Source organism: Chenopodium album, chromosome 20, assembly GCF_948465745.1.
Source record: "Chenopodium album chromosome 20, dcCheAlbu1.1, whole genome shotgun sequence".
In the NCBI taxonomy this organism is placed as follows: domain Eukaryota; kingdom Viridiplantae; phylum Streptophyta; class Magnoliopsida; order Caryophyllales; family Amaranthaceae; genus Chenopodium; species Chenopodium album.
Window position 1 is genome coordinate 5,031,161 of NC_137853.1, and position 24,969 is coordinate 5,056,129.

At 35.0% G+C, this 24,969-nt stretch overlaps 4 protein-coding genes across 4 annotated transcripts; 1 reads left to right on the forward strand and 3 right to left on the reverse strand.

The window, feature by feature from the left end:
• Positions 1-323: 323 nt before the first annotated feature.
• Positions 324-5,737, reverse strand: LOC145597722 (protein NLP6-like). The gene is made up of 5 exons (XM_081653963.1): positions 5,319-5,737; positions 3,257-3,819; positions 2,703-2,750; positions 1,600-2,624; positions 324-1,036 (listed from the first exon to the last, which is right to left on the reverse strand). Exons 2-4 carry the CDS (start codon positions 3,536-3,538, stop codon positions 1,884-1,886), a joined length of 1,071 nt encoding a protein of 356 aa, XP_081510089.1. The 5' UTR covers positions 3,539-3,819; positions 5,319-5,737; the 3' UTR covers positions 324-1,036; positions 1,600-1,883.
• A 2,849-nt stretch (positions 5,738-8,586) lies between these two features.
• Positions 8,587-12,278, reverse strand: LOC145599508 (uncharacterized). Its single transcript, XM_081655874.1, has 2 exons — positions 11,956-12,278; positions 8,587-9,154 (listed from the first exon to the last, which is right to left on the reverse strand). Exons 1-2 carry the CDS (start codon positions 12,143-12,145, stop codon positions 8,670-8,672), a joined length of 675 nt encoding a protein of 224 aa, XP_081512000.1. The 5' UTR covers positions 12,146-12,278; the 3' UTR covers positions 8,587-8,669.
• A 2,577-nt stretch (positions 12,279-14,855) lies between these two features.
• Positions 14,856-15,350, forward strand: LOC145598338 (histone H4). Its single transcript, XM_081654681.1, has one exon. The coding sequence runs from the start codon at positions 14,919-14,921 to the stop codon at positions 15,228-15,230; it is 312 nt and encodes a 103-aa protein (XP_081510807.1). The 5' UTR covers positions 14,856-14,918; the 3' UTR covers positions 15,231-15,350.
• Positions 15,351-19,018: 3,668 nt separating this feature from the next.
• Positions 19,019-24,443, reverse strand: LOC145596543 (protein NLP6-like). The gene is made up of 5 exons (XM_081652721.1): positions 23,777-24,443; positions 22,795-23,384; positions 21,529-21,576; positions 20,530-21,451; positions 19,019-20,388 (listed from the first exon to the last, which is right to left on the reverse strand). Exons 1-5 carry the CDS (start codon positions 24,138-24,140, stop codon positions 19,298-19,300), a joined length of 3,015 nt encoding a protein of 1,004 aa, XP_081508847.1. The 5' UTR covers positions 24,141-24,443; the 3' UTR covers positions 19,019-19,297.
• Positions 24,444-24,969: the final 526 nt, after the last annotated feature.

Here is a 24,969-nt window from a genome sequence, read left to right on the forward strand (position 1 = left end):
CCTGAAGGCGTTAAATCGTCGAACGGTTTACAATCTTGTTTGCAGCATTACTTATATGAAAAAGGATCTGCAGATACAGCGTATTGAATGATACCTTGATACGGATTCTGAAGTCAGATTGGCGTATTCATTCTGTTATTTTAACAATTCTGCTTTTAAATCTAAGCCAATTGAATCAGCAACCGCTGGTACAGTAAGCGGTGTTCAAATAGCCGTTGTTGAATTCCATACTTTTACATACGCACTTGAATAAAAAGTTATTGTAGAATGTAAATCAGGCAGAGAAGAAAGTTACCTATAAAATCGGGTAACTGTATTGAGGATTAGTTTTTAGTCTTTTTATTGATGTTCTCATTAACATGATCTGTGAAACATAATTTTCAGAAATAACATGATTTTACAGGCACGAACGTGAATTTGTTACCAGTACGATGATTTCAGAAGTGCAAAACAGCTACTCCGCACTTCGTATATTTTACCAAATCTATCTGCAGCACAAATCCACAAAGCAGATATAATTTTAACAATCATGTTGCTCCCCTCTCACATTAACTTGAATCATAAATCAACAATATCACTGCCTTGTTTTTGGAAAACTCAAAATTACACAGAAAATACTGCAGGTCAGAGTCACAGGTGATTAACACAAGATCATCATCGTCGTCATGATATTTGATCTTAAATCTACTTGAATCCAGATTTAGCCTCTTGCTCACTTCTTCCTTAAGTTGAGTGAAACAGGATGTTAATGAGAAACTAAATTTAACTACATCTTCCTTGTATTTGGCCTTCACTGTGAAGATGATACAAGTTCCGTCTAGTCTTGCACTTGATGGACCTTGATTTGAGACCTGCAGGAACTCAAGCTTCTGTTCATCATCGACTGGATTAGCAGGGGTGCTCGAATTCATCTGTGCAGAACTTGTAGAAGCGGATCCAGTTTTGCTTCTGAAATTCTTGACATTCTTTTTTGTGCTTGATGGCCATCTATCAATTTTAAATTGTCTGCATTTACGCTTCAATGTTGACCTGCTGACTGAAATTGATGCATATTATGTAAACTTGTTAGAAAATAGTTGTACTTGAAAAAGGAAATGGAACAAGATTATGAGAAGTCAAGTCATAAAGCATAAATCATAAATCATAAATCATATCAGCTAGCCTCAAGGGCCAGAAATAAAAAAAAAAAAAAAACTTCAGAAGAGCAAATAACTAAATTTGTAGTAAAGTACGGAGTAGCAATACAATAATATAATTATGTACACAACAAAAGAATTAAAGCAAAAAAATTGGAAAATTGCCCACAGCCACAGTCCAACAATTTCCTCAAGTGCTTGGATTTCGGTGTCAATGACAAAGATGAGTGGAAGCTACAGTCCAAAGTCTTTCAATTCAAAGAAAAGGTGAGAAGAAAAAATTACTACTATTCCACAGCTGGGATGGCTCATCGGGACAGCTTAGCACAAACAGATTAAAGCAAAAAAAAAACAAAAAAAAAAACGAAGTAGCCATTTATCTACGCAGCATGAAGTGTAGTAAAAACATAATTTGCTTCAATTTTCTGATGATTGTGAATTGTTAAGATCGAAACAAACATACCTCCCAATTGTTTTGCTGCATCTACTAGCTTCAGCGAAAATAGTGGAACAATATCCTCCATGGTTATTTTATTCTCAGCTTTTGAATTAACATGTGTAGTCATTTCTGATTGTCCGATTTCTTAAGATGGGAGATTGATCTCATCAACAAGAATTATTTCATCATCTGAAGAACCTGTTTCAGATGTTTGCTGTCTGTCTAGAGATTCCATATCAACAGGAACAGGGACAGAATGCTGATTAAGGATATTCAAGCTAGTTGTTCTACCATTAACTTGGAAATATTCATCCACATGCTTTTGCAACAGACCTATTATCCTTATTGATGTTGTAGCTAGATAGAGATCTAGTCGACAAATTAGATTCAACTTGTAGGTCCAGATTCTCATTCACTGACGCTTCAATGGTTTCCATATGATCCCTTTCCTCTTCCAGAGTTCTCCCAGAAGCTACCATTAGATTCTGGAGATTTTGCCTCATTGTTGCCAATATGGAGCCTAGCAAGTTAAGCTGCTCTGTACTGTCTTTTAAGCTAAGAGGTAGAAAAATTTCAAGAATATAATCATCATCTCCTGTATGTTTGCTCCTTAAACAGATAGCAAAGCTGCCAGTTAACCTAAACATACGAGAATAGTGCACCAATGGGTATTCGAATTTACAAAATTGTGAAATATCATGGCAGTAACTCAAACCATTGGATGAAAATGACCTCCCGGCAACACCCTGCCCTTTCTGAAGATGATGCTCAGCACAGGCTTCTCGGAACAACTTTGCTTCGGACCACCACCACCACATATGAGCATCTAAAACATAGAATGCAAAATCAGAGGTGGACAAGCTTACTTGTTCAATACAGCTTCCATCAAAGCTGGAACAACTTTGCTTCGGACCACCACCATAGGCTAGAACACACCTATGCCTGCAAGGAACCCAAGTCTGTGCCAGAGGTAATTTATAAGTTTCACACAGCTCAGTCAATACTTCCAAGATTTCCGCAAGTGCATTTTGGCGACCTACATTACAGACCTGGATAAGCACAATTGTCACAATTAGTCTTTAGAGATTAAGGGGACACTGGAATTCAAGAATTGCAAAAACACTTACCTGGATGTTTTGAGGATCCAGTGTCTGTGAACTCTTCAAATTTACTGCCTGGAAAAGGGATGAAATTCTGTAAAGAGGCATCATTGAACATTTGAAAGCATAATGACTTCCTAAACACTTGCAGCAAGCCTACCAAAGAGGTATATGACTATAGGTGAACACTAAGCACATATACGGCATACAAAGTATAATTTACATTTCACAATGAATTCATAGATTGACATTGTATATTAAGCCAAAGAAAAGTATTCATTTAAAAAAAAAAAAAAGAGTATAATTAGCGATACAGCAGCAGACAACATACTCTCTGTTTTTTTTAGACGCATCACTTTCTAAAAACGAGTATAATTAGCATAAATTCCTTATTAGTTAATAAATTATCTCTATCGATGCCTGATAATGGGGACACTATGTGTGTCAGAATTTTCAAAAAAGATAAGTGACAAAATACCCATATTCATAAGTCATTTCTCAACCAAAACATGGGAAAGGAGCAAGCAAAAGAGGGTGGCAGAGACTATACATCTCTCCTTTTTGAATGAAGATAAACCAACCTCGAGAGCTTTGCAGATCTTATCAACCTCAGGAGCATAGTTGATCTTCTGGGATGTCATTACAAGCTCAAGCACACCAACACAGGACTTCCCTGAAGGTTCAAAGATAGGCAAAGCCAAGGTTCCTCTAATGTTATAATGCTTTGCATGATTAACTTGAGGATACTCTTTGCTGGTGTAGTACTGAACGTTGGGCGACCACTCTGACATTTTTTGTCTGAAAACACGGGCTGGTAATCCATGAGTTTCTACACTCTCGTCATCAATAGAGAACATATACATCAAAGAAACACTCCTATACTGATTCAAGCCATTACTATGTCTCCCTAAAACAAAGGGTTGCTCTGTGGTTGTCAGCACATAATTATTCCCACTCTTTATAGGTGCCCAAATCTGAACTAAAATCTGATTTTACTCGGTTGATTCCTTGAAGCACATGAGCGCCTGTGTCATCTTCTCTTTGATGATAGATGATACATGTACATCAAAGTTGTCAAAAGGAGTATATCCCGTGAACGGAGTTGAAGGCATCATCTCATCATGATCATCCTCAATGTTTTCACCTACAGATAGCAATTTCAAGTCATAATTGATGCAGCAGCCAGCAGAGGGTAACACAAAGCAAGAGCCTAGTAAGTAGTAACATCATTGCAAAATAAATTTTTCTTACCTAAATTTTCCTGAAATTATGTATACTTACTTTACTACAACTTCAAGCATTACTTACTAGTTACTCCCTCCAGGCCTCCATCCCTAATATTTTGCCCCATTAGACTTTTCGCATCTCCAAGTCATGTCTTAAAATAGTTTTACCTCCATATTCATACGTGTAATAATCACACAAGTAAAAAATATATATTAATTAAATATACCATGAACGGATCCAACAAAATCCCACATGATTATATTATCTCTTGCAAATTAATAGGGCGTTTGGCAACAAGGATAGAGATAATGAGGATAAGAAGGTAGGATAAGGATAGGGAATTATAAGGTGGGATAAGGATAAAAATTACTATGATATCTATTGTTTGGAATGAGTTGGGAATTAAATTGGGATAAGTAGTAAATTTACTTAACTATCCTTGCTAATTTTTCTACTCTCTTCTCTTCCTTCCCTTTCATTAAAGGCAAATTTGTCTTTCACCTTTTAATTTTTATCCCCAGACCTTATACTTGCCCCCCTTGTTAAAGATTTAGAGGGATAAGCCTCTATTTAGTCCCATTTCTTTTAAATGGGATAACTTGTATCCTCTCAAACAAACAAGGGATAAAGGAACATGAGGGATTTTAAAACCTTATCCCATCAATAATCCCCACAAACAAATATGCTATAAGAGTATTTTATGGTCAAAGATTTAAAAGTTTGACCCATATATTTGCAATGGGACAATAAATTAGAAAAAGGAAATACTAGTGTAAAACTTGTGGAAACTTCAAATTTTCTAACTTCTGAATTTCTAAGTAACAAGTCATGCTAATGGTAAGATAATACTCCCACAGTCCTACAATAGAGTTTTACACTTCCCAACGCACAACTTAGCTATTTTTATGAGAGATCTGAACTGAAAATAGGCCCTTAATTTATGGAAGTAGACGTCAATACAAACAACAAAATCCCACATTAATACCTACTGTATATAATATTTTTATTATGCACATTCACATAATTGCTTGTTTTGATCAACTAAGGGCCTGTTCACATTTACTTAATTTCAGTTCAGTTCAGCTCCAATCAGTTCAGTTCAGTACAGTTCAATTCCAATCAGTTCAGTTCAGTTCAGCTCTTAATTTCTCTTTCACATAAAATATTCATTTCAGCTCAATTCAATTCAGTTCAGTTCCAATCAGTTCAGTTCCAATCAGTTCAGTTCAGCTCAATTCAGTAAATATGAACAGGCCCTAATACGGAATATATATATATCCCTTTTTACCAAATATTATGTTTCTAATGTATATTTCAATAGCAATTTTGCTATACAAAAAATAAAATTAAAATGACACAATTGACAAAGCATGTGCATTTAGGTAAACCAAATTAAACAAATATATGTATATATACCTAAATTTGCATCCGAATCCGAATCATAGCCGTCGTAATAAGAGTAATTACTCGGAGGAGAGCGCCTAAAAGGCAGAGTTAACAACATAGGATTGAGCTGGGATTCAAGTGAGGGATAATCAAATTCCGGAAATACCCTTTCATCTTCTTCTTTCTCACTCTTCTCTTCGCTCCTCCATAATCCCTGGTTTCTGGGTTGAGCTTCCATTCAGTAGAATAATTAGTGGAAGTACTAATATGAATTATGGAAGCCCTCCTCTTCAATTTCATTCTTTTTGTGTGTTCTTTCTCAATTTATATTTGAGGTGGGGATTATAAGACTATAATAATGGAGATAATTTTCGTTGAATTCAGAAGAGTGATGTAAGATTGAAAGTGGGTATTTGATTAATTGAAAAGGCAAAAGACAAGAGTTTTATGAACCCTTGATTACTACAGTCAACGACTACAATGAGGTTCCCAGTTCCCTTTCTAATTTAGCGGTGATTATTTGCCAGCTTGGGTGGGTAGCGGACTAGCGGGTCAAGTTTATGTTTATTTTTTTGTCTAATGGGGTTTATGTAGTAAACTCAAACTTTTATGTGGGCTTGATACTCTGTCCATGCTCGCTTATTAAATGGGCCGGGTTTGCTTGTAGGGTAGCATATCTTAAATTTTGGTTTTATTTTTTTAAACACTAAATAATCTTTTTATTTTTAACTTGTGCTAAAATTATTTTGGTAGAGTTGTCTTAAAATTTTTGTTCATAAATGATAATAGAAAGTAAAAAAATTAAACTATGACAAATGTTATAAATATATTAAAGAAAAAACTAATTTAATAAGTGTTAATGATAAAATACAAAATTAAAATAAATAATTGAAACTAATAAAAGCTTATACAAAGTAGTTCAATATAGTCTCTTTGTATTTATATTCTAAAATACACAAAGGGTAGGTTTAATAAGTTCATATCAGGGTTATCTAAGTATAAATTACAACTAAAATAAGTTTTAATAAGGTCTAATAAGTTCATATCAGGGAAAATCAGGTCAATAGAATACACCCAAAGTATGTCATAATTAACTAACTAAATAAAATTATTAAATTATTATTATTATTATTATTATTATTATTATTATTATTATTATTATTATTATTATTATTATTATTTTAATAACGGGCCGAGCGAGCTAGCCCACGATACATATTTTCTTGTCCATACATATCCATTTATATTAACAGGTCGGGCCTAGCCCCCCCCCCCCCCAACAATATCAATTTTTTTTTCAAAAAAAGGTTGTCCAAGCCCGCCCTTTGCGGGCCGGGTTAGCCGGGCGTCTCGCCCATGAACAACACCCGGGGTAGGGAACACTGTCTGCACCCCCCACACCCTCCGCGCGCCTGTCCTTCCCTTTTTATTTATGAATTTCCTATAAATTTTTATATCATGTTCATTTAGGGTAAATGTTCATTTTTATATTATTAGATGTTCATTTTTTAGCAAGGAGTTTTTTGTTCTAATTAATACTTTGTACATTTTCTAAATTGTATTTTTAGAAATTCTATAAATCAAACTGAGAACAAGTTTATTTATAAGGGTTACTGCACTCAAATCATTTTTTATTATAAGTAGTTTTACATCATCAAACATTCTTCTTTGTTTATTTATGTTTCAACAACTATTCATTTTTTTTTTTTTATCAAATGCTCATTTCAAGAGCTATGTTTAACTGTATAAGTAATATAATAAGATGTATGCAAGTACATACATCTAAGAATTTGATTTATTTAAATTAAATGTTGTTAAAATATAATTTCCAACATTAAACAAATTTAATCTAATTATAATAATAACACATTTTTGTTCTTTATTTTTAGGCCCATTTCTGTTCTATTTCATATATCATAAACATGAAAGTGAATCATTAAATCCTAAATGTACATATGTGTCCTGTTTAATGAACATTATTTATTCTTACATTTGGTATAATAAAGTGTCTATATAAATATATTCTCTTTGTTGCATCTCTAATCAAATGATATTTGTGTGTTTTCCATAAAAAAATATAATTCGATGAGCACAATATATCTGTCGCCTTCAACTTTCTTATTTGATTATCATGTACAATAAGAGATCACGTTTTTCAAAAAAATAAATAATTACAAACATTTACGAATAAATAACAATAACGGATTTGAAAATAAACACACTGTAAAGTAATAAAGTAATACATTTTCTACGATGAATGAACAATATGTGATTTATTTTTGAACATTTTCTGATATGTGAATGAACATACATTAATATGTGTGAATATACACATATTCAAATGAACATCTATGCAAACTAGGGTAGTCTTCTCTCACTGGACCCTAATTGATCTGATCTAAGGTAAAAATGTGAATGATCATATACTAATATCATAAATTCATAATGAACATCTATCAATATGAAAATGAACATTTATCTAAAAGCCATTTTCACTATAAACTAATTTAAATCTCAATAATTCTATAAAAACTCAACTAACTCAGAAAATTAGCACAATTATACTCTATATTAAATTTTCAATGGCAAATAATTTCATAATTCCTTATGAGTTTTACATATGAATATTATATAAATATGTGAATATACATATATCCAAGCAAGGATGAATAATTTATATACTACGTATTATTATTTGAATAAACATCTATAAATAAATAATTTACATGTATGTAGTATCAATATCCAAATGAGATTCATGAGCATTTCTAAATATGAAAATGAAATGAACATGCGTTTAAATCTAAGTGACTATTTTTCAATATGAGAATGTACATATATAACAATCCAAATGGACATTTATCAAAATTGGAATGGTCATTAATATGTGCATGGCCTTGTTTGCACCATTAATTCTATGGAAAAAGGATATGTAATTAACTTTTATTGCATTGTGAAATATATCTACTTTGATGCAATATCTCCTCATCATCAACAATTGAAGAGTGAGTACTGACTGGTGGATTCTGGAGTTAGATTCAGTTCATTTAACTACTTGGTGTATTCATTATTCAGTTCAATCTATACCAATTCTGATTTCCATACTTCTTCGCGCTTGAATATACTGAACTTAACAAAAGAACCCTATGAAAGATTAAATGTAGATCAGGTAGAGAACAAAGGTTCTTTTTCTAATGCAATTGAGGATGGTAACTAATTGATCTTTTCATTAAACACATTTCAGAAATCAGATGGTATGATTTCAGAAGTGCAATATGACTATATTCTACCAAGTACATTGAAGGTCGGATGACTACTCAGATCTATGTGCAGCACAAATGCACATTTGCAGATAGAATTTCAATAATCATGTTGGTTCTCTCACATTGAGTCGTAAATCAACAATTTCACTGTCTTGGACAACTCTGAATTATACAGAAAATACTGCAGGTCAGTGTCGCAGGTGATCAACACAAGATCATCATCATCGTCATAATACTTGATCTTAAAACTACTTGAGTCCAGATTTAGCCTCCTGCCCACTTCTTCCGTCAGTTGGGTGAAACCGGATGTTGATGATAAGTCAAATCTAATAACATCTTCCTTATAAAAGACCTTCACTGTGAAGACGACACAAGTTCCATCTATTATTGCAGTTGACAGACAACGATTTAAGGCCTGCAGTAACTCAGGATTCTGCTCATGACCAACTGGATTAGCAGGGGTGCTCGAATTCATCTGTGCAGATTCACTTGTAGAAGCAGATCCAGGTTTGCTTTTGAGCTTCCTGACATTCTTTTTTGTGCTTGATGGCCAGCAATCAATATTAAACTTTCTGCATTTGCGCTTCAATGTGGACCTGCTGACTGAAATATGTTATGTAAGCTTGTTACGGACTAAAAATGAGCAAGTAAATAAATTCTTAGTAAATTAGTTATACAACAAAACTACTATCTACAGCACAAAAGAATTAAAGCCAAAAAAAATGTTAAATGCCTACAGGCCACATCCACAGTCCAATAATAATTCCTCAAATGCTTGAATTATAGTAACGAAGACCAAGATGAGTGGATCTACAGTCCAAAGTCTTTCAACTCAAAAAAAGGGTGAGAAAAGAAGAATTTACAACTAATCCACAGCAGGACTGGCTCATCGGTGCAGCTTAGCACAAGCTGATTAAAGCATACAAAAGAGCTAGCTGTCTACGACTCGATGCAACACAAAGTGTAGTAAAAGCAAAGTTTGCTTTAATTTTTTGGTCCTGATGAAATCAGTTCTTTTTCTGCATCTACTAGCTTCAGCAAAAACAGTGGAACAATATCCTTAATGCTTAGAGTATATTTTTCCCAGCTTTTGCATTTACATGCGGTCATTTCTGTCTGACTGAAATCTATAGATGGGAGATTTTACTCACCAACAAGTTTTATTTCATCATAACAGGGAAATGGACAGAATGTTGAGCTAGGGAATTCAAGCTGATTGCTTCATCAATAACTTGATAATGTTTATTCACAAGCTTGAGCTTTGCATCAGAGCTATTATCCTAATGATGTTGTTAGATAGAGGTCTGGTCGACAAATTAGATTCAACTTGTAGGTCCAAATTCTCATTCATATCTTTCCTTTTCTCTTCCAGTATTCTCCCAGAAACAACCATCAGATTCTGGAGATCCTGCTTCATTGTTGTCAATATGTAGTCTACCAAGTTAAGCTAATCAGCCCTTTCACTTAATGAACTCAGGAATATAATCATAGTTTGCTGTACGTTTGCTCCTTAAACAGACAGCAAAACTGCCAGTTATCCCAAACATACGAGCATAGTGCATCAACGGATATTCAAATTTACAGAATTGGGAAATATCTCTGCAAAAATTCAAACCACGGGATGAAAAGGACCTCCAACAACACCCCGCCCTTTTTGAAGATGATGCTCAGCACAGGCTTCTTGAATGTTCCAAGGATTCATTTGTTCGCCTTAACAACCCTTATACCAGGGCCAAGTCCATACATTACAAGACTTGCATGTTTCCTCGCAACATTGCATGCACAATCTACACCAAACCCCTTAATGAACTCCCCCTCAATCCATCACCACCTCAATGTGAGAACAATAACTCAGTATCCAGCAGTAAGCAGCATCTAGGGAGGTCTAGATACACGGCATTACCAATGGGCAGTTGAAAGCCCTCAATGGTACAGCCGATATAGAAGCAACATAGTGCACCCATAACACTCTTAACAGTTTTCTAATGTCCTCTCCCGACCATCCCCCAACAGGAAGATTTATTACCTCATCCCATCAAACATGGTAAATGACAAATTAACAAAATTAAGGCCCACAAGTTGTATTAGCTTGATGCCAGATAGTCAGTGACAAACTCAAAATCACAAATTAAATTTCTCGACCAGATCAGAACATGGGGTAGGGAGCAAACAAAAGTGGGTGTAAGAGATTAGACATCTCTCCTTTGTAAATGAAGATAAACCAACCTCAAGAGCTTTGCAGATTTTATCAACTTCAGGAGCATAGTTGATCTTCTGGGAAGTCATTATGACTTTATGAGCACCAACATACCAACACAGGACTTCCCTGAAGGTTCAAAGACAGAAAGCCATGGTTCCTCTGATGTTATAATGCTTCACATGATTGACTTGAGTAGGGAAATCTTTGCAGGTGCAGTACTGAGCATTGGAGGTCCAATCTGACATTTTTTGTCTAAACACGCAGGCAGGTAACCCGAGAGTTGTTACACTCTAGCCATCAGTAGAAAACACAGACATCAAAGAAACACTCCTATAATGATTCAACCCATTACTATACCTCCCTAAAACAAAGGGCTGCCCTAAAGTTGTCAGCACATAATGGTTCCAACTCTTTACAGATGCCCAAAAAATCTGAGCTAAAATCTGGTTTTGTTCAGTTGAACCTGAGCGCCTGTTTCATCCTCTCTTTGATGATAGATGATAATACATCATAAACCGATTTGAAAGCATGATCTTATGATGATCACCCTCAATGTTTTGACTTATAATTAGTGATTTCAAGTCATAAATGATGCAGCACCAAGCAGATAGTAAAATAAGCCAAAAGCCTAATAACTTCATCGGAAAACATATTTTTCTTCATAAATTTTCCTGAACTTTTTCATACTTACTAGTTACTACTACTAGTACTAGCTAAGTTGCTAGTGTAAAGCACTAAAGCTTATGTGATCTTCAAATTTTACTGACTTTTGAACTATTCAATAAAAGTCATGCACTCATGCTAATGCTAATATACTAAAAGGTACTTATGGTACAATTTAGACAAAACCCCATATTCACATTCAATAAAAGTCATGCGTATTCACATTCAATAAAAGTCATGCACTCATGCTAATGCTAGTATACTTCGTTCTTTATTTATTGCAACGATTGGAGTTTTACCCTTCCTAACCCATGGTACAAGTTAGACAAAACCCCACATTCACATTCACATTCACATTCACATTCACATTCACATTCATCCTTGTTTTAATTAGCTATTATATCTCTTTTAATCAAAAGCTATGTTCCTACTTTCAAGTGTATTTCAATAGCAAATTAGCAATTCTATCAAACCAAAATAAATTACACAGTTAACAAGGCATTAGATTTACATAAACAGAATTATGCAGATAAATATATACCTGAATTTGCATCCGAATCCGAATCCAAATCATAAAAAGAGGAATTGCATGAAGGAGAGTGGCAAAAAGGCAAAGTTAACAGAGTAGGAATGAGCTGAGCTTCAGGCGAGGGATACTCAAATTCCAAAAATACCCTTTCTTCATCTTCTTCTCTCCTCCATGATCCCTGGTTTTGGGGTTGAACTTCCATTTAGAAAAATAATTACTAGAATGAATTATGAAAGCCCTCTTCTTCAAACTCATTCTTTTCTGTTTGAAATTTATAAAATGGAGGTAAGGGATTATAAAATTTGTAATAATTGAAGTAGTAGTTGTTAAATTCAGAAGAGTGATGAAAGATAAAAAATGGGTATTTGATGAATTGAAGAGGCAAAACAAAAGACAAGAGTTTTACGAGGTTTCCAGTGGCCAGTTCACTTTTTATCCAGGAAAAGGGTCGGATGCTCCGATTACTGAACATGTTTTAAAAATTACAGTGTAATACGCAGTACTTCGAGTTTAATCATACAGAGGATTTTACTCCGTACTCGTAGTGAGGAACATTTTTCTGAAAATTGCTAAAACTATTTTTGAACATATAACCATAAACACACTACTCGAAGTGATAATTTTATGTCTGTTTACCTTATTTTCACTTATTTCATGGTTAATAATTTCAGATAAGGGTTAATAAATTCAGATAAGATAAGTTCAGGAAAAATAAGTTCAGATGAATTATGATAAGGGTTAATCAGGGCTACTCAAGTTTAATTTATAACTTAAATAAGTTCTAATAAGTTCAGGTGAATAAAATGCACCCTTAGTCAGTCTCATACACTACTATCAATAGTTCAATGCTATGACAATATTTGATCATATGTAATACTTATATGTAAGTATAAACATTAGTCAAACTTGAGTACATGAAGTCGTGAATAGTGTAAAAATCAAACTAGGGCGCTTAAACAACATAAGGGGAGTATATTTAGGTATACGTAAATAACTACATATATACTCCATGTTTTTAAATATTTGCTCCATTTCTCCATGCGCAGAGTTTTAGGAAAAATTGGCAAAAGTAATAAAATATAAAGGTAGTGAGGTTAGTGGAGGGTAGATTTGAGGAGATATAATCTAAACGCAATAAAATTGGGTCCCACTAGTTGAGATAAATGAATTAAATATTTTAAAAGCTTCCGAAATAAGGTAATGGAACAAGTATTTAAAATGGAGGGAGTAGTGGATAAAAATATATAGGCACTTATTTTGTATTATAACACCTAACATGCTGACAATCAAATCGGATATGGGTTGAATCATTTCAAGTTGGGTTATTTCAAGTCCATTATGACTTTGGATCAGGTAAGATCATTTATTGTTTTCAGTATGTATGTCCAGCTCGATAGTTGATTCGGTTAAGTTGGGTTTCAATTCAAGTTTGCTCGGATCGAGTCATTTCGAGTCAAATATGAATCATGTCATTTCAAATCAAGTCAACCTTTGAACAATAAAATATTTTAGATTTGTAATTAATAAATTAGGTCTTTTGAGTTTGAACATGATTATGAATTATATATATATATATATATATATATATATATATATATATATATATATATATATATATATATATATATATATATATATATATATATATATATATTGTTTTTTTTAAAAAAAAGACTAAGTCGATTCAAGTTGGGTTATTTTTGATCTATTCGAGTTAATTAATTCAGACTGTTATGATGTCAAGTAATTTTTTATTAAGTCATTTCGAGTATTTTCAATTTGGGTCACTATATGGATATTTGGGTTGTTTGAGTTAAAATCGAGGTCGGGTCACTATGAGTATTAAGTAACTTTCGCCTAGGGTAAATCGAGCAGGTCACTTTGCATTGGGTTAGGTTTTAGGTAGGGTCACTTTGGGTTTTGGGTCATTGTTTCGGGCCCACATTAGGTCTCGATCCAAGTATTTCGAGTAAGGTATTCAACTTAGGTAAGTGTTGTCAGGTTAATTTTGTACACCTGTTTGTTTTTTTTCAATTCATTTACCATTGTTTGGTTAAAATTCAAAAAACTTTGACTACCTATTGATATTTATACACTACACGAAATATAAAATCATCATGTTTGACCTTTGTTGAATTACTTTCAATATGTAATATTGTAAAAAGATCAAGAATATGAAGAATTGAGGATATATTCATTACACTATGAAAGAAAAGGAGAATATAAAAAACCGAATATAAAATGAAGCACAGTTTTATAATGACTACAATAATTTTGTAAACTATAATATTTAAATATGGACCATTGATATGCAATATTAAATCATGGGCCATTCATTTATTTGACTACATAACTCTAGATTTAGGCCCTATTCTCTTCACCTTAAAAAAAAAATATGTAGTAAAAATAATTTCAGTTTAGTAAAATTAAGTTTAATTCATTAAAATTAATTTCAGTTCAGTAAAAATAAGTTCAGTTCAGTAATATTCAGTTTTCTTAAAGAAGAATTATAATAGAAAATCAGTAAAAATAATAGGTGAAGAGAACGGGGCCTTATACTACAATAAAATGTAGTACTCCATAAAAAGAAAAAAAAAAAATTGCCGAAAGATTAAAATTTTTACTACTTACTGTATATAGTATTGGCTCCCGAACTCTCAGATTCCCAAGACAAATCCGTAAACGCTTTCACCATCAAAATCCAACCGTGAGATATAAACCATCAACGCCCCAAAAGCACAAATCACAATCGACACGGATCGCCAATACACACCGTCCGATTAAAACACATCCAACGCTTTAAAACAAACGCGGAACAAACCCCTCCAAAACCAAAATTTCAAAAAATTCAACCACCCATTTTCCCTTCCCTATATAAACCCCTTTTCCCCACTTACATTTCCCACCACAACCAAAACCAAAACCAAAACCAAAACCCAGAAAAATCAAATCTCAAAAAACTTGAGAGAAAGAAAATGTCAGGAAGAGGAAAGGGAGGAAAGGGTCTCGGAAAGGGAGGTGCCAAGAGGCACAGGAAGGTCCTGAGAGACAACATTCAGGGTATCACTAAGCCCGCCATTCGTCGTCTTGCTCGTCGTGGTGGTGTTAAGAGGATCAGCGGCCTGATCTATGAAGAGACTCGTGGTGTTTTGAAGATATTTTTGGAGAATGTTATCAGGGATGCTGTTACCTATACTGAGCACGCTCGCCGTAAGACGGTTACTGCTATGGATGTTGTGTATGCTCTTAAGAGGCAGGGCCGTACTCTTTACGGTTTTGGTGGTTAGGTTTTGGATTTGTTTTTAGGGTTTGTGTTCAGATCTAAGTGTAGTTTTAAGATGTTTTAATTACTTTCTTATGTAATTGGAAATTTGAATCGAATATATGGAATATATTGCTTTCTTAAATATGTTTGTTCCCAGTTTCAATTGATGATAATTAATTGAATTTTTCTTTGGGTTAAATTTGATGAATACAGTTTTGATTTGTTTCTGGGTATGAGTTACACTATTTTGTTGCTATTACTAGCTCAATTGGTTTTTTATTTGCAATTTTTAAAAACAGTTTAGCTCTATGCAATTAGCAGTTTTAATTAATACCGTGTTACATTCTTAGATTTTTAATTTATTTCTTTGATGTGATTTATTCATTGAAACAATTTGGATGAGTACATTAGTTTTTCTGGGTTTAGAGTCTCTGATTTTGAGATGTTTTCAACTTTTCTTGTTGAATTCAAACACTGTATAGACCTATGGCTCCATTTGGGATGATTTGGGTTGATGAAAAATATGGTTAATGAAAATGTTTTTTCATGTAAAAATCAAACAGTATTTACAACAAAAAAACACAAGTACAAATTAGTTTTCTTTTGTATGAAAATGTTTTTTCATGTAAAAATTAAACAGTATTTACAACAAAAAAACACAAGTACAAATTAGTTTTTTTTGTGTCCTTGCAAAATAATAGAGAGATCTGAGAATCTATTTGCACAAAGCAAAACCTTTCAACCCATACAACAAAAGCTACTGTAATAATCACTGCATTCAGCTCTTTGTGCTGTGAGATGTCTGCAAGCTGCTGACTATTTCATTGACTCCTCTACGGAACCTGCTTCGATCTCATTACATTCAGCAGAGCTTTCTGCATATATTAGACAATCATTGTAGCCCAGGTTCTCATAATATATGTCATCTGTGTTATCAACAAAAACCCTGACAGAACCGTTCAAGTTACTAGGCAAACTTTCACGTCTGAAACACTTCGGAAGGATTAAGCATTGTAAATTGTTCAGCTTCGTGATATTATAAGGGAGTGACTTGATTCTGGTACCGCTAATATCAAGTACACACAATCTGACCAACTCATCCAAATTTGCTGGCAATTCCTTGAGGCTGAAACAGTCTTTGAGTCGTAATTCTTGCAACTTTTGTAATCTTGCAATTTCTGGAAGGAACTTGACGCGGAAGCATGTTATAGAGAGCGTCTCCAGGTTGATTAAATGCTTCAGACATAGTTCATGGATATCACATGCAGTTTTCTCCTCACAAAAGTCCTTAAAATGTGAGATTTCAAGATGGCAGAGACCTGTTGGAAGTGTCATTATGCTGCAATATTTTAGTTTGAGCCTTTTGAAACTTGAATTTTCCGGCAATACTTTGAGTGAAGGACATTCATATAGATACAAAGTTGCCAAATTGGACAGCTTTGTAATGCTAACAGGAAGCGATTTGATCTCGCAATAACCAAGGGAGAGATGCCTAAGATTGACCAACTTATCAAAATTTATTGGCAATTCTGTGAGGGAATTAAACGATCCTTGGAGATTTAGAGTTTCCAAGTTGGATAGCTTTTCTAGACCATGAATAATGGATTCGACGCCATTAACTGCAAGAGAAAGGTGTCTAAGACTGACTAACTTATTTAAGTCCGGTGGCAATTCAACATCACAATATTGAACACTCAACAGTTCCAACTTCTGTAGCATTGTGATTTTGTTAGGGAGGTGCTCAAGGTATGAACTATTATAAAGGTAGAGATGAGTGAGCTCTGCAAGCTCCCCTATGGAATCTGATATATGACCTGTATCACATGATAAGTCTAAGTCCAGAAATCTCACCAACGAATGAGAATCATATTGACGATGAATCCATGGCCCCGGGTCTCCCTTCAACCGGAGGTATCCCCAAGGAAATATAATGGAGGGACAAGCAATCCTCTCTTGTGAGCACTTGCATTGATTCTGATTCTGAGCTGCTTCTACTGTAATTCCAACAACAGCAGTAGAAAAAAGCTTAATTGATAGTACTTGCAAAATTGGACGAAATATGCTGACAACAAATACTGCAGGAAAGACTTACTATACCTTCAAGAAGTGGAAATGACAAAGGAGCAATCTCTTTTCTTAGTTCCTTCCAGGTTTTTCGAATGTGCATCTCTGCAACAGCTACGATGATGGACTCGTTTAAATCATATGGCAATGTTTCAAGTCTGAAAGACCAGGGGAGTAATAGGAATTGCAAATTGCATAGCTTTGTAATGCTACCAGGTAGGCACTTGATGGCAGTACCTTGAATATCAATGTAAAACAATTCTAGCAACTCACCCAAGTCAGCAGGCAATTCTTTGAGATTGTAACAATGTCTGAGGTCTAGTTTTTGTAAGTTCTGAAGTCCTGTAATGCTAGAAACAGAATTGAGCCGGAAACAGCTCGAAAGAGAGAGATGTCTTAGGCTGTCTAAGAGGCTTATATTTGCTGGCAATTCTTCCAGTTTGATACAGCATTCAACTTGCAAGACTTGAAAGTTGTGTAGCCTAGTGATGGCATTAGGAAGGCACTTGAAGATTCTACAAAAACAGATATAAAGGTGGGTGAGCCTTGACAGTTCCCTTATTGAATCTGCTATCTCCCCTTCAAAATCATTATTCGCAAAATCCAACTCCAAACATCGAACTAACAAACGAGATTCAGGGTTATTTTCAATCCAAGGCCCAGGATCCCCCTTCAAACAGAGCTGACCAGAAGGAGATATACCGCGGGAGGATACCAGGATCCACTTCTTCCTCATAAGTGACCACACATATTGATCATGAGCTTCTGCTGTTGACATTTTGTTTATGAGCAGAAAAGAGGAGCTAGAAAAGAATTTGATTAGTAGAGATGAGATATATGAGCTAATACCAATTTCAACTATACAGCAAAATGATCTAATCCCAAGGAACAAGTCAAAAATTCAACTGCACCTTCCAACCATTAACATACAAAAAGTTTAACGTGCCCACCCTAATAAAAAGAAAAAGTATGTAGTATTTTACAAAGAAAGCAATATAATCGGTTGATTTTCTAATTATGACTTCAAGAATCAATAACAAACAACCCAAGAATATTGCTTATAAGTAGCCTTCACAACAAAACTGCTTGAACTTCTAATTTCTTGTACATAACTTGATAATGTACATAAGTTTAGATCTGCACCATTTATAAACTATGGGAGAGGTTGATGAGCATTTGCAAGGCTAGGAAATGATACACTAGGCCCTTTGACGCCTTTTGTTGTTGCATTGGGAGTTGATTTGTCCATGGCATCATACTCAGATTCAATCGCGCATAGACAGGAATTATACACTGTCGAGCTACACTAAATAAGCATTTGTTTGGGATTCATGCAATTCTGTAAACAAAGTTGATGGTTGAGATTAATATTGTTTATTACTGTTAGACCGCCAATTGTATAGACGTATATATAGTTTATCTGTGTTAAAACTTCCTATACAATAAAATCAAGCATAGAGTCAATTAAAATTGCATGTAAAAAAATACAAGTAGCATAAATGAACTTAACTTTAAAATGACTGTGCACTCAATGCAACAGTGCATATGGTATCAATGTTTATTTCATCCTTCGTACTTTACCTACAAGATAATTGACAGAAAGATGATAGGACAAACATAATAACTAGCCATACATTCAAGTAGCTCGGCTGCTCGGTATAAATAATGCTTTTCCATTAATGATAATGTTATAATTTTATTGTACTGTCAAATTCATGGCTGGTTGAATTACAGGACTAACCAGTGGAAAGCAATTGTTTTCTTTCCAGGAAAACCATGTCTTATAACTGATAATGTTCTGTTTACAATTACAATGAACAGAGAACAAAAAATTAGCAAAACTGAAGGCAAAAGAGAACAACATCCACATTGTGCTCACCCTAAATATTACCAGCAAACTATATACAGCTTGCATAAACAACCAACTGATACACCCAATCTACAAATTCTGACTTGCCCACCATCCTAATACTACTACAAGAATGGATTACAATCTATGCAAGTATCTAACTGTTCAAATGGTTTTCAACCACCCGAGCTTTCACATGAACTTCCAGGATTACCTAACACGTCTTGAATCAACAGTCTCACCATATTGCTTCCTGATGATTTTGATATATCTAAGCACTCTTGTAGGTCAGAGTCACAAGCTATGAAAACCCACTCGTGATCATCGTCGAGATATTTTATCTCAAATGTTCCCACTTCAAGTTTAAACCTTTTTGCCACTTCCTCCTTCAACTCCACAATATTGGAGTTCAAAGAGAATCTAAATCTGATAATATCTTCTCTAAATGTGGCCTTTATGGTAACAGCATTCATATCTTGCCGAGCTAAAAATCTGGGCATCATACCAGCAGCACTCATAGACACTCTGGGAGATGGAATAGGACAATGATGGTTTGTCCACCCATGTTCCGGAATGACTTCTTCTAAATTGGTGTCAGTGGCTGAAGGACATAGATTTCTTAAATCCTTTGAGCTTCCTGCATCCTCAAGAGGCATGCCCCCAAAGGCTTCTCGAGGATGATGTGCTGCTAGGAGGGCGTCTGGCATTGAGTAGCCAGAAACCAGATGTGATTCTCCATTTAGTTGACCCATTAAACCAGTAGAATTACCTATTTGATCATGAAAGTTGGGAATGAATTGGCCATTTGGTGGGTTGCTTTCAATTCCAGGGCTTCCATGGCATGATCCATGAGAGGTCGATGTCCCTGCACTTACTTCTCGGGATCCACTCCCTGCTTTAGACACAAACTCGTTTTGCTCTGGAGCTCTTTCTTCATGACTTGATTCCCTGCCGCTGGTCTGCCTATCAAATCTTTGGCTAAGCTGTGGCACCTCACTCCTTTCATCTGGAAGATCATAAGATTTAGAGGTTGGTGATTGTTGTTGATAAGTTCCATTCACACCAGCAGGCCAACTAATGGACCCAACAGGGACGGGGATAGTAGGTTGACCTAAGGAAGTCAAGCTAAACGTTCCATCAGTGCCCTGGACAGATTCAATCACACGCTTAAGCTTTGTAAGGGAGCGATTCACCTTATTGATCTTGCGAGATGGCCAACGTGAAATGCCATGCTGCCTACAGATGCGCTTCATCGTTGTTGGACACACTGTTCAACACAGAGAAACACCCTTAATTACAGGTTATCCAAATGTAATAAACAGCCATAACCTTACAGAAAAATGCCATTAAGATAAGACACTTAACTATGTTTACAAATAATGAATAGACAGCAAAAAAAAAGACGAACCTCCTAGGCTTTTTGCAGCATCTTTAAGACTCCCAGCAAAATACTGTTGAAGAACCTCCAAGCTAATTTGTTTTTCAGCTTTTCCACGTTTTCTTTCTGAGGTTTTCTTGGTTTCTTTATTTTCAACTACAGAGATTCCATTGTGGCATTGACCAGCTCCAACAACACTTTTTCCTGCATTTTTAGAATCAAGTTCCACCAACTGGGGCTGGGAGATATTCAGTGGTTGTGGTACACCATTTGTTGTTTCAGCCACAGATTGAGGGTTAGTCGGCAAATTAGATTCCTGTAGGTCCTGATTCTCATCTGCGGACACTTCAATGATTTCCATATTTTTCATTTCCTCTTCCAGAGTTCTTCCAGAAGCTACCATTAGATTCTGGAGATCCTGCTTCATTGTTGCTAATATGGAGCCTAGCAATTTATGCTGCTCTGTAGTGTCTTTTAAGTCAAGAGGGAGGAAAAATTCAAGAATATAATCATCATCTCCTGTATGTTTGCTCCTTAAACAGATAGCAAAGCTTCCAGTTAACCCAAACATACGAGCATAGTGCACCAATGGGTATTCAATTTTACAAAACTGTGAAATATCTCGGCAAAAACTCAAACCATGGGATGAAAATGACCTCCCAGCAACACCCTGCCCTTTCTGAAGATGATGCTCAGCACAGGCTTCTCGGAAGCCCCACATATGAGCATCTACAACATAGAATGCGACATCAGTGGTGGACATGCATACTTGTCCCATACAGCTTCCATCAAAGCTGGAACAACTTTTCTTCACACCACCACCATAGGCTAGAACACTCCTATGCCTGCATGGAACCCAAGTCTGCGCCAGTGGTAATTTATAAGTTTCACATACCTCAGTCAATACTTCCAAGATCTCCGCAAGTGCATTTTGGCGACCTTCATTGCAGATCTGGACAAGCATCATTGTCATATTAGTCTTTAGAGATTATGGAGACACTGGAACTTAAGCATTGCAAGATCATTTACCTGGATATTAGGATGATCCAGTATCTCTGAGCTCTTCAGATTTACAGCCTGCAAAAGAGTTGAAATTCTGTAATTTAGACCTTATTTTAAAGCAGAAAGACAGTATAAAGTTAAACATATGTCGAATGGCTGACAGAAAACAGAGGTTGTTTACATGCAATATTTTGAAGACGGCTTAAGGAGAACAATCCCTACAACCCCTTCTCTTCCAATTTCCCCCTTTCAAATTGATTGACTTAAAAGATCTAATATAGATGGACTAACTAGTCAAAGAAATGTAGGCCAACATCTCACACTGAATATATAGAATGTTGCTTATTTTGAAACAAAGCACTTATTTAGAAATACAGGAGTAAACTATTTATATAACTTCCTCTTTTCAGGGTGTTAGGAGCCCAATGGCCATCTCTGCTAAATAAGTACACATTGCAAGAAGGGTAGATATAAACTATGTATCTCAGAGAATCCTTCTTACTCTATTTCCTTAATCTGATTCGCACAAACCACAAACTGTGAGGGTTGTGGCTGGAATTATCATAATAACATGACATGCTTTGGGTTGTGGCTGAAATTATTATAATAACATGACATGCTTCTATGTTTAAGCACTATATGAGGCAAGAAAACATATAGACACTTCAATGGGGGATAAAATCAAGAGGTCTCTGAAAACAGCCAAGTCTGACATAATTCCATTGCACATTTCGTGCCAAGTCCGGCATAATTGTGTTGGAATATTTCTAGCCAAGTCCATAGAACTCGGGTACACAGGTTTCCTTAATACATTCTTTGCACCATCGACACAAAATCTACAATAAATTTTCCAATACCTCCTCAATATAAGACCAACATTACCCCTGAAGGTTTTAAAGACCTTAATATAAATCATAGTTGAAAAATTGAAATCAGCCAATACAGAAGCAACATAGTTCAGCCATAACCACTTTTATTGACTTCCCATCTCCTTGGCTACAGGAAGAAGCATTATTAATAGCTCATCCCATGTATATAATGCTGCATATAGCACGTTAAGACACAAAGGTTATTCAAGCACAATTCCTGATATTTGGGCTCACAATGTGTTAAAATATTTCATTCAAGGTCAATGACATAATCTGTTATCAACCAAAAACAAATGAGACATATCTTAATAATCAAAGTACAGGATAGGGAGCAAGAAAAATGGGTAGAGAATGTGGCAAAGAACAAGCGAAAGAAGATAGAAGACATTAGGAATTTTGCCTTCGTGAACAAAGATAAACTAACCTCGAGAGCTTTACAGACTTTATCAACCTCAGGAGCATAGTTAATCTTCTGCGAAGTCATTATGAGCTCAAGCACACCAACACAAGACTGCCCTGAAGGCTCAAGCACAGGCAAAGCCAACGTCCCTCGAACATTATAATGCTTGGCATGTTTAACCCTTGGGTACTCTTTGCTGGTGTAATACTGCACATTAGGTGACCACTCTGGCAACTTTTGTCTAAAAACACGGCCAGGCAACCCAAGAGTCGTTACGCTCTCACCATCAATCGAGAACATATACATCAAAGAAACTGTCCTATATTGATTCAATCCATTACTGTGAGGCCCTAGAACAAAGGGCTGTCCTGAAGTTGTTAACACATATTGGTTCCCACTCTTTACAGGTGCCCAAATCTGAGCTAAAATCTGGTTTTGTTCAGTTGATTCTTTGAAGTACCTAAGTGCCTGTGTCATCCTCTCTTTGATTATAAATGATACATCAAAGTTATCCAGTGGAGTATGTCCTAAACCCGGACTCGGAATCTTCTTCTTATCATCCTCCTCCTCACCACCCTCATTCCCTCCATTCTCACCCACAGGTTCTGTATTACCTACACAATCAATCAAAGTAACATATCACAACCAAAAATTCCAAAATTCAGTAACTACCCTACAAAATTTATCCAATATTCAATGCTTTTCAACTTTGATTCTACAAAATATGCAACAATCAACCAATCAATCAACCCCCCAGAAGTCAAAGGCCTAAACCCAGTAACCTTTTAAACTCATCCACCATTGACACTCCTAAATTTGAACATTTTATATAAAGTCAAAGGTTAAAAAATTCCCAAAAAAACCCATAAATTTTAAAACTCATTTAAATTTACTAGAAAAACCCCAACAAATATTAGAAGGTAAAGTCAATTCAATCCAATCCAATTCAAACCAATCAAAACTTTCCATTTATACAAAACAAAAAAAAAGGAGGGAAGTATCATACAAGGAGTAAAGCGAGCAAGCTCAGCTGGAATCCGAATCCCGGGAAGATTCCGGTCGTCGGAAAAATTAACGGCGGCGGTGGCAGAACCGTCGGTAAAAGCCCAAAGAGGAGAAAAAGGCTGGTCAGAAGTAGAAATCAAAACAGGTGAAGTAGGGATCTGATCAAAGGACCAAGAAGCATCTAGATCCCCAAAATCAAGGTCCATGAAAGTTGAAGAACAAGGGTCAAGGTGTAGCTGCGTCACACCAGATTGTAGCTCCCGAGTTCTTGGAATTTGAAGATGATGATGATATGATGGCTTAATCCCAGCCGTCTGATTTCCTTCTTCAACTGATGTAGCTGTTGCTGCTGCTGCTTCGGACATAATCAATCAATGACTTCTCAAAACTTTACACTATTTTCTCTCTCCTCCTCTTCTTCTTCTTCTTGTATTCTCTTCCTTTCAATTGAAGAGCAGAGAGAAATAAAGATGTGATTTTGATTAGATAAATCTCCCAAAAAAGCTAAAATAATAAAATAAAATAAAATAAAAATAAAGATATGATTTTTATATTTATTTTTTTGTGGGTTAAAAAAAATTAGTACTGGGTAGAAAAATAAAATAATGGGGTATTATTATTTAATTTTGTGGTGGGAATAATAAATAAATTTCTTTTCAGAGGTTGATGGTGATTCCATAAGAATGGAATCCCACATTTTCTCTCTCATCTTATTTTTGCGCAGCCTAGTTGTTGGGTTGAAAAGGATGATTTTACTCTTGGACTGACTATGTATGTAAATGTAAAAATACAAATTGATTTGAATATTGAGAATATATATACCTTGTCAAAAGAGAATATATATACAATTTCTGCATATTCTAATCTTCTACTGTATTTTATACTAATATTTTTTTTAATGGTGAATTATAACATTTATTAAGTTATTAGTACTTTAGTAAGCATAGTGAAGGTGAGTATGGTACGTAATTTGTGGAATTCTGGAATCTTATAATCATCTACTAAATGGATGTATTTGCATGGTGCACTAGATTCTTGATTTTTATATTTTTTACAAACCAAAACTTTTCTCCATTTTCCTTTCATTTCATAAAAGGAGATTTTTTTTAAAACATTTTTTTGGGTTATAAAATGGTAAGATTTTTGTATTAAAATAATAAAATTTAATTTGTGAACATGGGGATCACAACAAAC

Excerpts from the sequence above, each read along its gene's own strand:
- LOC145597722 (XM_081653963.1), bottom strand. The coding sequence starts at position 3,538 with ATGTATATGTTCTCTATTGATGACGAGAGTGTAGAAACTCATGGATTA. Across the intron at positions 2,751-3,256 it reads AGATCTGCAAAGCTCTCGAG|GCAGTAAATTTGAAGAGTTC; the intron begins GTTGGTTTATCT and ends TCCCTTTTCCAG. Across the intron at positions 2,625-2,702 it reads TGGATCCTCAAAACATCCAG|GTCTGTAATGTAGGTCGCCA; the intron begins GTAAGTGTTTTT and ends GTGCTTATCCAG.
- LOC145598338 (XM_081654681.1), top strand. The coding sequence starts at position 14,919 with ATGTCAGGAAGAGGAAAGGGAGGAAAGGGTCTCGGAAAGGGAGGTGCC.
- LOC145596543 (XM_081652721.1), bottom strand. The coding sequence starts at position 24,140 with ATGTCCGAAGCAGCAGCAGCAACAGCTACATCAGTTGAAGAAGGAAAT. Across the intron at positions 23,385-23,776 it reads GCTTGCTCGCTTTACTCCTT|GTAATACAGAACCTGTGGGT; the intron begins GTATGATACTTC and ends TTGATTGTGTAG. Across the intron at positions 21,452-21,528 it reads TGGATCATCCTAATATCCAG|ATCTGCAATGAAGGTCGCCA; the intron begins GTAAATGATCTT and ends ATGCTTGTCCAG.
- LOC145599508 (XM_081655874.1), bottom strand. The coding sequence starts at position 12,145 with ATGGAAGTTCAACCCCAAAACCAGGGATCATGGAGGAGAGAAGAAGAT. Across the intron at positions 9,155-11,955 it reads GGATTCGGATGCAAATTCAG|TCAGCAGGTCCACATTGAAG; the intron begins GTATATATTTAT and ends AACATATTTCAG.